This window comes from Mustela nivalis (genome assembly GCF_964662115.1).
Source record: "Mustela nivalis genome assembly, chromosome: 7".
Lineage (NCBI taxonomy): Eukaryota > Metazoa > Chordata > Mammalia > Carnivora > Mustelidae > Mustela > Mustela nivalis.
The window spans coordinates 59,889,117-59,903,697 of record NC_139026.1 but is presented as its reverse complement, the minus strand read 5'-3'; the positions used below and the strand labels follow the sequence as shown (position 1 = coordinate 59,903,697).

The 14,581-nt window shown below is 33.5% G+C and overlaps 1 protein-coding gene across 3 annotated transcripts in view; it reads right to left on the bottom strand.

Annotated features, from left to right (window-relative positions):
- Window positions 1–14,581, bottom strand: part of PIK3C2G (phosphatidylinositol-4-phosphate 3-kinase catalytic subunit type 2 gamma) — a 351,683-nt gene that overhangs the window by 309,760 nt on the left and 27,342 nt on the right. For all 3 annotated transcript variants that reach the window (XM_082742400.1, XM_082742402.1, XM_082742401.1), the window contains exons 2-4: window positions 12,551–13,308; window positions 8,154–8,236; window positions 4,586–4,743 (exon numbers count right to left, since the gene is read on the bottom strand). In XM_082742400.1, the coding sequence (XP_082598526.1) occupies window positions 4,586–4,743; window positions 8,154–8,236; window positions 12,551–13,308 (999 nt within the window). The remainder of the gene's footprint in view (window positions 1–4,585; window positions 4,744–8,153; window positions 8,237–12,550; window positions 13,309–14,581) is intronic.

Genomic DNA, 14,581 nt, shown 5'->3' with positions numbered 1-14,581 from the left:
GGAGTCTGCTTGTCCCATTGCCCCTCCCCCACTCACGTCTATTCTCTCTCTCTACCTATCTCTCTCTAAAATAAATAAATAAAATCTTAAAAAAAATAAGTATTCTACTATGGTTACTCATAGAGACTTAGGAGATGCGGGGAGTGTCTAACCTGTCAGATTCCAAAGCCTGTATTCTTAATGATTCTGCATCTCCACAACTTACTGTTCTTCCCTTCCCATGTGGGAATTACTCAAGTTTCCATCGTGGACAGCCTTATAATAACTTTGATGAACATGTGTTTTTTTTCTCTACCTTCTCTGGAGCTCAAGATGTAAAGTCCTGTGCCTTTATGTTCCATAATCTCCCCACTAAACTCTTACATATACATGCCATTTAATAGTGGCCAGAACCATACTGACTTGTTACAAGTTATATTTGCCTATGCAATATTTTCTTAATTATAAATGACAAATAGTACAGGGCTCATTTATTACCATAAATGATAACAGGTAAAAATTATTTATACACACACACACACACACACACACATATCCATGCTTTGAGGGTGATCTCATGGTCTCAATCAATGAAGCACGCGCAAACAGACTGTACTAATGACCCCTACCCAGTGGGAATCTGAACAGCATACTGCAAGCACTCAATTATATTCATCTGAGTTGTGTTTAGTTTGTAATCATGTGTTTACTTTGCTGTAGCTTCTTTTTCTTCCATAGCTTTTTGTTTGGAGGAAAAGGTTTTTAACACAAACTGGCTAACAAAATGTAGTGCAACTGACATAGCTGGATCAGCCACAGAAAAGTCCAGGGGAGGGGGGTGGATAAAGCTGGATTTTAAATGTGGGTTTCATGGTAGATCAAGGTATTTTCTAAGAAATGATCAGAGAAACAAATAGTAAAGATCACCATGGAATGAGAGATTGTGGAAATGCTTTAACATGGTAGAGAGTATCTTAAACACTCTGTTGCTTGGAAATAATGATTGAAATGCTATGATGGAATCTAGAAGAAAATATGAAAAAATGCGAAAATCATGACTGTAAGGACCCTGACAAGGAGGGGAGAATATTGCTGTAATGATGCAGGAAAATATCTCCAGAGACATCAGTTCATTTTAATTAATTTGGCTCTCCTGTTTCCAGACTGCATCCCCCGTGCTATACGGGGCATGCATGAATTCATTATTTCACTACTATCTTCTCTCCACTCTGTGTGGTAGACTCCATAATCCATTTCTACTATTACTTATCTCCTACTATTTGTTTCATGTTACACTTCGAATGTTTCATTATTTAAATTAGACCTACCTAAACCTCAAATTATCATCTTTGTCCTTGAAATCAACCATGAAGTATCTGTAAATTAAACTTCTCTTGAGTGTAAGCCAACAAGTACTCTGGCTTCTTTTAAGTAGATTTTATACGTGTACCTTCACTTTGGCAGCTAATAGAATACTTTTCCCAGTTTCTTTTACTCTTCCACTTCTTGCAGTCCTTCTCAATCTGTTAACCCTATTGCCTACCATATTGAAGAGGAGAATGCCCATTTGAGATTCTTTCATTAAGTGCCCTGTGTATTAAATTTCATTTTTTGCACATCACCCTCTGCCTCCTTACCCTCCTTTTAAAATATAAGTATCATTGCTTTTTACTATCTCTTACTTTTTAATCTCTTATTTTTCCTGTACTAACTTCTATTTCTATCAGTTAAATCCCCTTTTATACATTCAGTATCCTCCACTACTACATGGTTTTGTTTTTTCTTAAAATGTCTGTTTGTTTAATCTTCTCATAAAATCTCTCCTCATCCATTTCATTCCATTAAGATAGTATCTTTTTAGCCTTCCCATTACTGTCAGACTTCTTTAAAAAGTAGATAACTTCTGCAGACTGTTCTCAATCACTCTTTAATCTTTGCAAACTTCTACACCCAACACTTTGCAGGTCACAAATGGCCTCCTAATACAGTTCTAACCATGAATCATCTAAATCTGAAGGGAAAGACACTCTAGAGTAATTCTGTACTTGGAAATAAGGACAAGGGAATCATCTTCATTGAAGTGTTAATTGAAGATTATGGAACACAGAATTCTTTGCTCAAAACACCTACTTCTCTAAAGGATTCTATTTCTTCACTCTTCAGGAAACAGTATTCTCTTTGGATGAAAATGCCTTATATAAAGTATTCTCTTTGGATGAAAATGCCTTATATAAATCTCCCCCTCTTTATTTATTTAGCTTTCATTATTCCCTAAGTTTCTAGGAACAGCTTCTACCTTTTATTGAAGTCATTCTTGATATACTCTTAAGATACACTATTTTGTTCTTTATAGCACATCTGTATTTACTAGTAAAACAATAAGTGTGAAAGGAAGACAGTTTTGGCATAAAGATTATTTCAAAGTGAAAACATTTGAAATCTTATCTGAACTTTGTCTGACTAAAGCAGAGACTCCCTAAAATACAGCTTCCATTAACTTTCTTCTGAGGGAACTTCCTGTAAATTCCAGGAAGGAGACAGACTGCCTATCCACTAGCAGATTATATATATATATATATATATATATATATATATTTCTATATAGTTATATATATATAACATATATAACTATAACTATAATAGCTATAACTATAGTTATATAGTTATATAATATAACTATAATAATAATTTAACATGGTATATATAGTTATATTATATATATATATATAGTTCCTGTTTTCCTACTGAAGCTCCAAATGACACACGCTGTACACAAACATACACACTTTGACATTAAATTGGTATATAAACCTTTCCCTCTGGGTATTCAGCAAGTAATCCCTGCATGCATGTGTAGAAAACTTTGCATTTTCTCCTACTAATCTGTCTGTTGTCAGCTAAGTCACAGCCACCATGTCCACTCCCTTTCAAATACAAGTGGATAGAGGAAAGGTTTTCCTCCCAACAGTGGCATATGCTGCTTTGAGTTTTCATGAATGTGTCCTTTCTCCTCTGCTTTGTCCTTCTTCCTCTATACTTCACCCCTTACTCCACCTCCCCTTTCTCCTTCTTACAAACATTTTTAACATCACTGACAGTACAGACATCCTCTTTACGACTACACTTCTCTAACACTGACACAATGACCTAATCACTTTCTTGAAACTTCTTGTAAAAATATGACCTCCAACTTGCCGCATTCAACAAAAGAATATCCAGAGAGAGAGAGAGAGAGAGAGAGAGAGAGAGAGAACACGCACGCGCGAGAGAGATGCTGGAAATTAAATATTGTAAACTGGAAGAAGAGAAGTGGTCTCCCTAGTTCACAGTTATTCGCTCTTCTCCAGCAACTGAGGCCAAGATGACACAGACTGTGATTAACTCAGGGTTTAACCCCACTGATTCTGTCTGGGCAATCAGAATCCTGCTTTTAAAAATTTGGAATTAGATCTAATAGAGAGATAGAATTTTCTTTAGGTAGCTGGCCAAATAGCATTTAAGCTTGAGAGCTAGGCTTTCCATGTGTTCTGGAAAAGCAAGGGAAATGAGTCAGCAGAAAACAAGGGAAATCTGAGAAGCAGTAATATTGAAGAGATGAGGTGAGATACATATAGGAATTTTGAACTGCTTATTCATCTGTGCCTTTAGTACTTTCCTGAATCTGCTGAATTCTTACTCTTAAATTCTGTAAGAAATTTCTATATTCCTTAAGAATGTTTTTTCTTCTTAAGGCAGCAGGAGTTGGTTTTTGTTAGTTTCAAACCAGATGGTCCTAACTAAATATTCCAGCATAACTTTGTTATGGTTGTAGCCATCTGTACTAACTCAGAATCATGACTAGAGTAAGAAAGAAAAAAAGCAAAATAGTAATTATATTAATAACAATCGATGAAAGGAAATATTTGTTGGATCATTATTTGTCAAGAAAAAACAATTCATAGGCAGAAACTCATTTAGTAGCAACTAATGTTTGAAGAACTATTATTGTTTTACAAAATAGTTGACAATAACAGTGAAATAAAATAATAAACAACTTTAAAGAGATTCTAAAACTGTAGTAAAAATAAGAAGCATCTGATCAGTTTGATAACATGCATTTTCCAGATTCCAGGATCCATCCCCAGAGACTGATTCAAAGGATCTATCTGCTCATCATGCAGAAGGCTATGGGAATAAACACTATGTTTTTATGTCTGTTTTATGTCATAATTTATTCACATTTGAATGACGTAGTTGTTTCTAATGGGCAATATTTCCATTTTCATATATATATCATTCATATTCATTCATATGCTTTATCTATAATCTTTTTGAAATTTAGGTTTTGTTTTTAATATGTTAAAAATTTGTTCTACTTGCCATCATTTATTTTATAGCAGGAAGGTAAAGTGTCCTGGGGTGTGAGCTATGTGCAGAGAGTCTTAAAAACAATAGCTAAACAAATGTTAACAAAAGGTTTCCAGCTGTTTTCCTCTTAACTCTACTTCAGGGCAAAATATTAGCATTTAATAATGCTTCCTTTAATGCTTTCAGTCTGTGGACTCAAGGCTATGCAGCCTATACCAGCTTTATGGGCATTTTTATACTTATTTGCAAGGTTGCTTACCATATGGCATAAAATGAAGTACTTGCGTTGAGTTATCAATACAAATACTTATATTAAACTTAGTATTAGAAAAAAGCTGATAGGGAAATGCTGTAGTCGTGCTCCAGATCTTCCCTGAGTTGGAATTAATGTCAGCTGCATGGTATGTTTCTCTTATTCTGAAAAAATATATGGAAAATAATACTTAGGAGATGATTATAAGAAACTTTATGCACAGTATTGCTATAGAAGATTTAAAATATGAAAATTAGCAGATGATTTGTGCTGTAGTGCTGTTAGCAAGGCCAGATTGGTAAAGATTGCAATTATACCAAAACAACTGTAAAGGACCATTCTTTAGATTTCCCCAGGAGCATCTCATTTGAAGCAATTAAGAATACATTGTCATTCATTAGGCATGAAAATTCACTCTGAACAATGATTACTTCCTTCATTGACATTACTTCAGAAGCCTGAATGCCTCCCCTAGGTTTTCGATAACTTCTCAAGCTAGAAGTCACTCATTTTGATTTAAGGATTTTTAAAAAATAATTATCTTGTGACCAATGGGTAAATACCATTCTTGGCTGTAAATTTTTGGATTTTACACAAATCTCTGGATTTTACATAAGCAATTTAACCCAGAAGTCATTTGTACACACTGAACAATTCTTTACTGCTCAGATGAGTCAGAGAATTGCAAAATAGTTTATCCTTGGAGCCAGAAGCCTTGAGCTTGAATCCTGACTCTTCCATTTAGTAGTTTTAACGGTAGGAGGGAAGTTATTTGACCAGTTTCTTTATTTGTACAAATGAGGATATCTATATCTACTTCAAAGGTTTATTGCAAGGATTAAAAGTGAAAAAGCATGCAAAAGATTTTGGTAGAAGCATATACCCACCCATAGGATGTATAATTATCATTATATAGTATTATAGTTGAATCCTTGTTGATCCATGTTATTGCCCACACATAGAATATAACATAAAATTATTTGCAATTTAGATGTTTAAAATACCTTTGATGATGAATATGAAATCATGGGGGGTTGTTATTGTTATTAATTATGCAGACATCTAAATTTTGTAGTGCTGTTCCCACAGAGAAAGTTATACATTCTGTGTATAGAAGGTATACTATGCATTCTATGTAGTGTATCAATATGAATTACATCCTTGGCATTCATTCTATTTGTGCAGCATTAAAGTAGTGTCATGCTCACTAAAATAGCTTAATCTCTGTGCCTTTCAATTACACAGAAACATGCCCTCCTTGAGGGGCCTGACAAATGAAAACATTCATGGCAAGCATCAGGATCCTTATTTTCTGAGTCCCATCCTTGCCGATTCGGTAGATTTATGGAGGAATCTTTACATCAGCCGTTACTGCTGCTACTCTGAAGCTCCAGGTTGAGAACCCATTGTTTAGGATAAAGATATGGGCCACTCTCCTTTGTTACACCTAAGGTGAAGGTCTAGACTCCAGTTCTGTTTGAGGGGCTTTATGAGTAAGCATTAACCATGTGATAGGATCCTACTCTATGCATATGTGATTTAAGAATTCTACTGTTTTGGGAAATTAAATCTAAAATGCACATTAATGACCTATTCTCTCCTAAAACTTTGTTGAGTGTCTACTGTGTTCAAAACTTTTAATATGCTATGCCATTTTATTGTTGTTGTTGTTGTTGTTTTTTACAAAAATATGACACATTCCTTGAAAGATGTGGCTTAAAAATGTATCACAGCAAGAAACCAAATCCAACAAATTATACAGCTTCTTTAAAGGGTGTATAACAGGAATATCAATAACACTTTTAGGTATGGTTATTTAAATATTAAACAACAACAACAACAAAAAACAGATGAAACCAGATACATAAATCCATTCTGTTGTGACCCTTTTAGGAAATTTGGCTTTCAAACTCAGTTTGATCTTTAGAATAAAGAGCCTTGGACATTATCTAGTACGCAGATCCTCCAAAAATAGTTGCTGTTGAATGAATAGTGTGTTTTTTTATAAAATATTTATTGCATCTATAAATTTAATTATTTTCTATGTGAGTATACATCAAAGAAGACTATTGAAAACCAAGATAAGTGTGTGTGAATATTAACCTATATTTTCCTTTCACTACTCTATAAAGTTTATTATTGTTTGGTTGTCTGTTTTAATTTTCATAGCTACTTTGAAAGGAGCCATTGAGAAAAAGTACATTTAAGAATTCAGGAAATGCACTATGAGCTACTGACAAACCATTACATAAAACATTTTCTATCACTACTGCATCCACAAGAAGATTCGTCTAAGAATATTACATTGTGTTAAAAAATTAATGGGAAAAATCATAAGTGTTTTGTCAATGGATTTATACTGTATGATATCTTGTGATATTAAGAGAGCTATTCCTCATGCTTAGAGGGTAGAAATGATCACATCACATATTTAAAGTGTCAAATTCCTGGCAATGCTTGTCAGTTTGGGACAGTGAGTAGTTTATTCTTTAAAGAATCAATATTGATAACTTTAAAGATCCTAATATAGGAGTCCAAAGAGTCATTTTAGTTTTTATCTGTAAACAAGAGTGAGACATTAATTAAAAATTAAATATTTTCATGGATTTGAGTTTCTTGGTTTTGTTTTTCATTTTTTGTTTTTTATCTGTGTGCCTTTCAATTCTTCCAATAGGGTTACAAGTTTTTTAAGGCAGAGACCTTGCTTTTCTGTTCTACATTTAAATATCTCTCATAAATGGACTATTTATTAGGCTTTCAAATAGCCTTTTAAATTAATGATTAATCCCAAATGATTTCGTAATAAGCTGCTATAGCTGATAAATAAGTTATAGTTCATTTATATGTATATTTATTATTTTTTAAACAACTGTAAATAGATAGAAATCAAGAGAACAAAATGTAAATGCATTAATTTTTCAAAACATTTGGGAACCTTAGCAAAAGAAGAGATGGCACTATATAAATTTTAACTGCAAATGAGAAATTAGTCTTAAAAAAAGGCATCTATAATTATAAGTTCATTTTAAATGAGCAAAAAGAGGATCAGTGATGTTTTTATAATATCCCCTAGTGAACAGATTGTTTTTCAATGGACAAACACCCATGCACTTACTCATTTATTTTGGCAGTTCATTTAAGGTAAGATTAAATTATTAAGAGGAGGGCACTCTCACCATTTAAAATAGTATATCCCAGGTAAGAAGCATAAATCTATGCTATTTTGTGACATAACCAGAGAAGTCAATCAGTTATGTCATTAAATGAGAAAATAATTCACTGCAAACTAAATAATCAACAAATAGCAAGGGCAGGTCTGAAATTATGAAACATTTAGCTTTAATTGAATTTTTAAGAGAATAAAATTATTTGACTAAAAACAACAAAAACAATTCCAGAAGGTAATGAACTAATTTGTCAAAAATTTATATTTTTCATTATGTTAAAAATTCTAAAAAAAAAAAACCTTTAACATTTTAGATTCAAAATTAATCAGTTCAGTGATATTAAATTAAAATAGACAAATTTATTAAAATAGACAAATTTCAAAGTTTAATGAAATAGCAACACTCACTTTTTTACTTTGTCACAGAAGGAGGCCAGAGTCTTATTACTGCCTTGAGGTACTTCAACTAGCTGAAGAGAATAACCTGCCATCTTAAAACAAAAACTGTTAAATTAATATAGTTTGGTGTGGAGAAAACATTAATACAATCTACAATTTTAATTTTGTTTTAAGGATTCTGTCAAGGAAGGAAGGCCTTCGTCTGCCCTATGGTCCTCCTAGCTGGACTTAGAATCAGATTGACAGGATTTTTGGATTTTTTAAGTGAAGTAATATATATAGAAAATGTATAAATCTTAACTATGTAATTTAAGTTTGAGGAATGTATATAACTGTACTATCAATATCACAATAAAAATACAGAATATCTCCATCACATTAGAAAGTGCCCTCAAATGTGCTTCTGTCAAACTGTACATCCATTTGGTAACTACGGTTATTCAGATGGCTAACATCACAGATGAAGTATATGTGCCCTTTCTTTCTGGTTTCTTTCACTTAAATGATAGATGTTTTTAAATTCATCTGTGTTACCACACATCAATAATTCATTTTTTATTGCCGTGAGTACTATTCTATTGATGACGATTTCACAATTTGTTTATCCATCTTCCTGTGGATGGGTATTTGGGTAGTTTGTAGTTTTTATAAAGAAAACTATTAATTTTCATATATGAATATTTGTATGGACCCGTGTTTTATTTATGAATAAATCTGTGGAGGCCAAGAAAATTAAGGCCATCCCACCTCAGGTTTAGCTTTAGCGTAAGTACAACCATCTTAGCTCTGGCAGCCATCTCAGACCCCTGTGCCCAAGGGCTGAACTTTCCCCTACTTTGCTTTAGTAAGCCCCACCCCGCTTTAGTTCCAGATACCCCCATCCTGCTTTGGTTCCAGGAATCCTCACCCTGCTTTAGTAACAGGAACCCATAAATACCTCTGCCTTAACTAAGATCGGGGTCCAAGTCCCTACTCCACTCTGGGCCCAAGCTTAAGCTTGTCAAATAAACTCTCATGTGATTGCATCGGTGCTTGGCTCCTTGGTGGTCTCTCAGATGTGAAAACTTGGGCATAACAAATCCATAAATGTCTCAGTCAGAAGTAGGTGTATGATTAACTTTAAAATAAGTAATTTTTGCTTTGTGTGCATTGAAGCTTTTATTAGGTACATAACATGTTTAAATTTATATTGTCTTCCTGATTGACCATGTCGTCATTATGAAATGATAATAATACTAATACTAATAATACTCTGCTTTGAACTGTACTTCTTCTGCTGTTAATAATCATCTTGTTTGCTGATTGAATATTATATCTTTTTATTTCTTTTACTTTCAACTTATTTTTGCCTTTCTTGAGTTTGTCTCTTATAGATAGTTAAATCTTTCTTTTTTTATCTAGTTTGTCAATTTCCCCTTTTTATTTGAAATGTTTATTCTATTTATATTTAGTATACTTATGAATATTGTTGGATTTGAGACTGCCATACTCATTTTTGTTTCTATTTGTTTCTATTCTATTTTATCTTTCTATTTTTCCTTCCCTGTTTTTTGTTTGTTTTTTTCTCATTTCATGTAATTGCTTTGTTGGATTTTTGGTTTTCTTTCTCAGTATTATTTTTCCAGTGGCTGTCTTAGCTTAGAAATGACAATAGGCATCCTTAACATATCACAGTGTACTTAGAGTTAATACTGTACCACTGCATTTATAATGTAAGAATTCACAAGAGCAAATAACATTTACTTCTTCCATCCTTTATGCTGTTCTTGTCATATATTTTTCATCTGTTGACACATATGTAAAATAACTCAGTAAAATGCTATTGTTTTGGTTTAAACGACTATCAAAATTAATTTAAAAATTTGTTTTCATAGTTACTAATATATTTACCATTTGTAATGCTCTTTGTTCATTTCTTTTTTCTTTTTTTTAAGATTTTATTTGTCAGAGAGAGAGTACACAAGCAGGGGGAATGGCAGGCAGACCGGGCTGAGGGAGAAGCAGGCGCCCCACTGAGCAAGAAGCCCAATGTAGGACTTGATCTCGGGACTCTGGAACCATGACCTGAGCCAAAGGCAGACACTTAACTGACTGAGCCAGCCATCCCACTTTGTTCATTTCTAGATTCCATCTGGTATCATTTTGCTTGCATCCAAAACACTTTAGTATTTCTGTGTGCATGTTAGCTGACTAATTTCTCTCAACATTTGTTTAGTATCTATTTCAAGTTTTGAAGTGTATACTCAATGGATACAAAAGTATATAGATATGTGTGTGTGTATCTGTATGTCTCTGTATGTAGATGCACACACACACATATATAAAATATAGGTATAGATATATATCTTTTAAAATGTCACTCCATTGTTGTCTGGTTTCTATCGTTTCTGATAGAAACTTGCTTTAATTCAGATTGTTGTTCCACTGTGTGAAATCTGTTTTCCCTTGCTACTCTCTTTTATAATTTTCTCTTTACATTTTGTTCACAGATGTTTGAATATTATTTGTCTTACATCTGACTGTCTTTGTATTTATTCTGTTTGGAAATTGTTGAACTTTTTAGATCTGTAATCACTGGGTGATTTTTCATTTCAGGTATTATATTTTCAGTACTAGATTTTCATAGTCTTTATTTTATTTTATTTTTTGTAGTTTCTAACTTTCTTTTGAGATTCTTCATTGGTCTACTCATTATGTTCATCTTTTACTTCATCTGGTTCAACATTCTTTTATAACCACCTTAAAGTCTTATTCTGTTAATTTCAACATCTGGACTGTGACAGAATCTCTGTAAAATCACTGGGTTATTTTCTTGATTTGGGGAGAAAATTTATTGCTTCATTACATATCTGTGCATTTATTATTAATACATGTCCAACATAGATGACACATTGTAAATTGTGTTGTCCTGTTTTCAAAATATATAATTTTTCTCTGGTAGGCAGTTAGATCCTTTGATCTCTTCAGCCTTTATTTAATTTTTTGTTAGGATACTTCTATTTTGGTAGGTGCAGCATTCACTCTAGAGTTGTTTTATACTTTTAAGGGATAGCTTTGGGTAATCTCAATTGAATGCCTAAAGTACTAGGTTGCTAGGTTAGAACTTCTGCCCTGTGTAACTTACACTTGTGTGTAGTGAACACAATCGTTTGACCAAAAATTTACAGCAACTGCCATGCAAATTTTTGATTCCCACCCATTGCATAGCTGGAAATGTATTCTGCTCTGGAACACAGGCTCTGCCTTCTCAAGAGTAGTGATACTGCTGCTCAAATGGGGCTCTACTATCCTGCCCCAAAGCAGAAATGAGGATGATCATGCAACACATTGGTGTTTCCCTTCTAGGGTGAGGTCCTGTACTGCCTTGTGTTCAGTGCCTGAAATCAGGAGTTTAGTGCTTGTTATTCTGCCCTGATTAGAAATAGGTGTCTCTAAAATCACTTTTAATTCAGATGAGTTGAGTTGCTACCTCCTTTGCATATGCTTCAGACAGAATTAGGTATTTCTTCTCCTATGGACTCATTCTATCTGTTATTTTACTCTGTTGACATTATTTGTTGACAAGTTAATTTGAGCAATATGCTATTTCTGGAATCAAGTATCTTGTCTTTTCTTTGCTTTCATTATGCTTAGTATATCATGTTCATTTTAAGAATATGATAGTTATTGAATAAATGAGGAATCCTTTTGCTTCACCCTGGAAATTGTAGCTGCAATAATGTTTCTTTTTCTTTTCTTTTCTTCCCCCCCCACCCCACTGTTTACTTCTGGTTTCACTTGTGTCTAGACTCAGTGTAAGCAGAGAAATACTCAAATATTATACAAAAAACTCTATGGTGACTTAATTGATTGGAGAACTACTGATGAAACCATAAGGATGAATTGCACAATGATTGCATAATTTCCTACTCTTGGAATAATCCCAGTAGAAGATGCCTGCCAACAGTATAATTTAGGAGACTCTGGGCAAAAGGACATTTTTCCTACCATACTGACATAAAGTTTTAATTTATGACAGTATGACTCAAAATATAAATCTAATGAGATGTATGTATGTTTCTGTGTGTGCATAATAACACAATAAGAATCAAAAGCACTTTCATCAAAACCTCCAATTATGATATTTTTATCCAATAAAATGTAAGGGCTATAACATTTTATTTAGTTGTGACCAAACTGGAACTTTAAAAATGATATAAAATTTTTATTTTTCTTTCTTCAGAAAAAAATCCTTACTTTAGGAATGCAGAATTTGTGAATAATAAATTATTTTTTCCACAAATAATATTAATACATTTTCCTGTTCAAGATGAGTGACCCTCATCACCAAATTAATCCAATGCATTACTGAATGATTCTTTCAGATTCTTTTTTTTTTTTTTTAGGTCAACATATATGATACATACCTTTCTATTCTTTGGCCATGTATTTTCCCAGGTCCTGGGTAAAGAAGACCCTTCAAAAGGCATCAGAGAACGGTCTACAATGTCCGTATTTCTACATCTTTTATTATCTTCTTTTGGCATGAAGTCAGTTGAGAAGGATGGATACATAGAAGGGATGCTGCTTTCAAATCCTAGGTGGTAGTTGTGATTTTCATTTTCTAATTCTCTCTGTGAATTAATTTTATCCAGACTAGTAGATGATGAAGCTAAAATATTGAACCTGTAATCATCAGCACCATGATATTTTCCTATGGGGTTTCCCGAAGAGGTTCCTTTGTTCACGTTTTCAGGTTTTGGTAGCACAGAGCTCCTAAAACCAATTACCGGTATTTTCCTAACCTGGTGACAAGAGAGTTCTGAGCTTTTAGAAGTGAATTCATTCAAAGGTATTTGGTGTGTTTCATCTAATGAATGCTTTCTTGAGTTCCCGCTTGGTGCACTCGGTACAAAAACAGTGTTTTCTTCCATTTCAGTCTGACAGAGTGGAATTTTATTACTGACCTCACTTACTAGCTGATCAAAACCCAGACTGACTTGGCTAGGGAAAAGGAACTGATTTATGGAGTGAAATTCTTGGTGCTCATGCTGCTCTTGATGTGATTCACTGGTACTTAGATCTGTTTTCCAATAATATGCCATTTTTTTTTTAATGTAATTGAGAGTGTTGATTCTGCTCAGATGTCTACCTGATGATATTATAAAGGAGGAGAGGAATTTTCCTAGAGAAAGCACAAAAAGAAACAAAAATTCTTCAATTAATTAGAAATAAAAGAACTTGCAAAAAATAAATACGATGAATACATATAAACAATAGTTTTGAAGCTTCTCCTTAGCAAATGAAAAGATTCATGGATAATCTGAAACTCCATCAGGGCTCACAACACTAAAGTCTCTTGGGGGAATATTGACTTTATATTTGTGAAACTCCTATAAGAGAAAAATAAGTCTACCTGAATTATGACAGGAATTTCATGAATCATTCAAAACTCAATATTCCCCTTTGAAACTCCTTTTCCTACTGAAGATCTGCTTTCCTCCACTTACCATCTCCCTCTGTATTCAATCATCTGTAAGTCTGCTAGCAGGTTAAAGTCTTCTATTAGCTGAAGTCTTTTCTTGATCAGCAGTTACTCATTCCTAGACATAGTCCTATTTTTTTCTCCTTTCCATAACCAATTATCTTGTAGGTTGGCTAGAACCTTTCATCCTTTTTCCAAAACTCTTTAAATAATTGTAAACTTCTTTCTCTACTTCTCCAAAATGACTTTCAATAGGTTCACCAATGAGCTTCATGTCAGTAAATTCAGTTGACACCCATCAGTTTCTTTCTTTCTTTCTTTTTTTTTAATTTAAAGATTTGATTTATTTATTTGACAGAGAGAGAGAATGAAGATGCAGGCAGCAGGGGAGAGAGAAGCAAGCTCCTCACTCAGCAGGGAACCCTTTCTGGGGCTCCATCACAGGACCCTGGGATCATGACCTGAGCAAAAACCAGACACTTAACCTATTGAACCACCCAGGTGGCCCAATATTCATCAGTTTCTATTTTACTTTATCTCTCTACAGTACTTGATTCCATTCATCATACTTCTCATTTTAAGTATTTTGCTTTCTTACTTTGACTCTCTGTGATACTGTACTCTTTAAGTCCTTCTTTGTTTATTCTGTATCAAAAACTCCTTTGCCTATCACTTTTTCCACCTGACCCATGTCAGAGCTTCTTTTCTTCTCAATTATTCTCTCCCTGTAAGTTATTTCTTACTTCTGGTGGCTTGATTTATATGTAAATGACTCCAACCTAGACTGTTCTTATTATTATCTTCTCAGTGTTTCCACTTTGAAAGTCCAAAACTTGTATCATAGTTCACCCAAGAACCTGCTCCTATTCCATTTTTCTGTGACAGAAAATGACATCCACTCAATTGCTCAGACCAGAAGCCGAGTTTCATCTTTGAATCTTACCTCATCTTTATTCTATATAAAATAAAACTA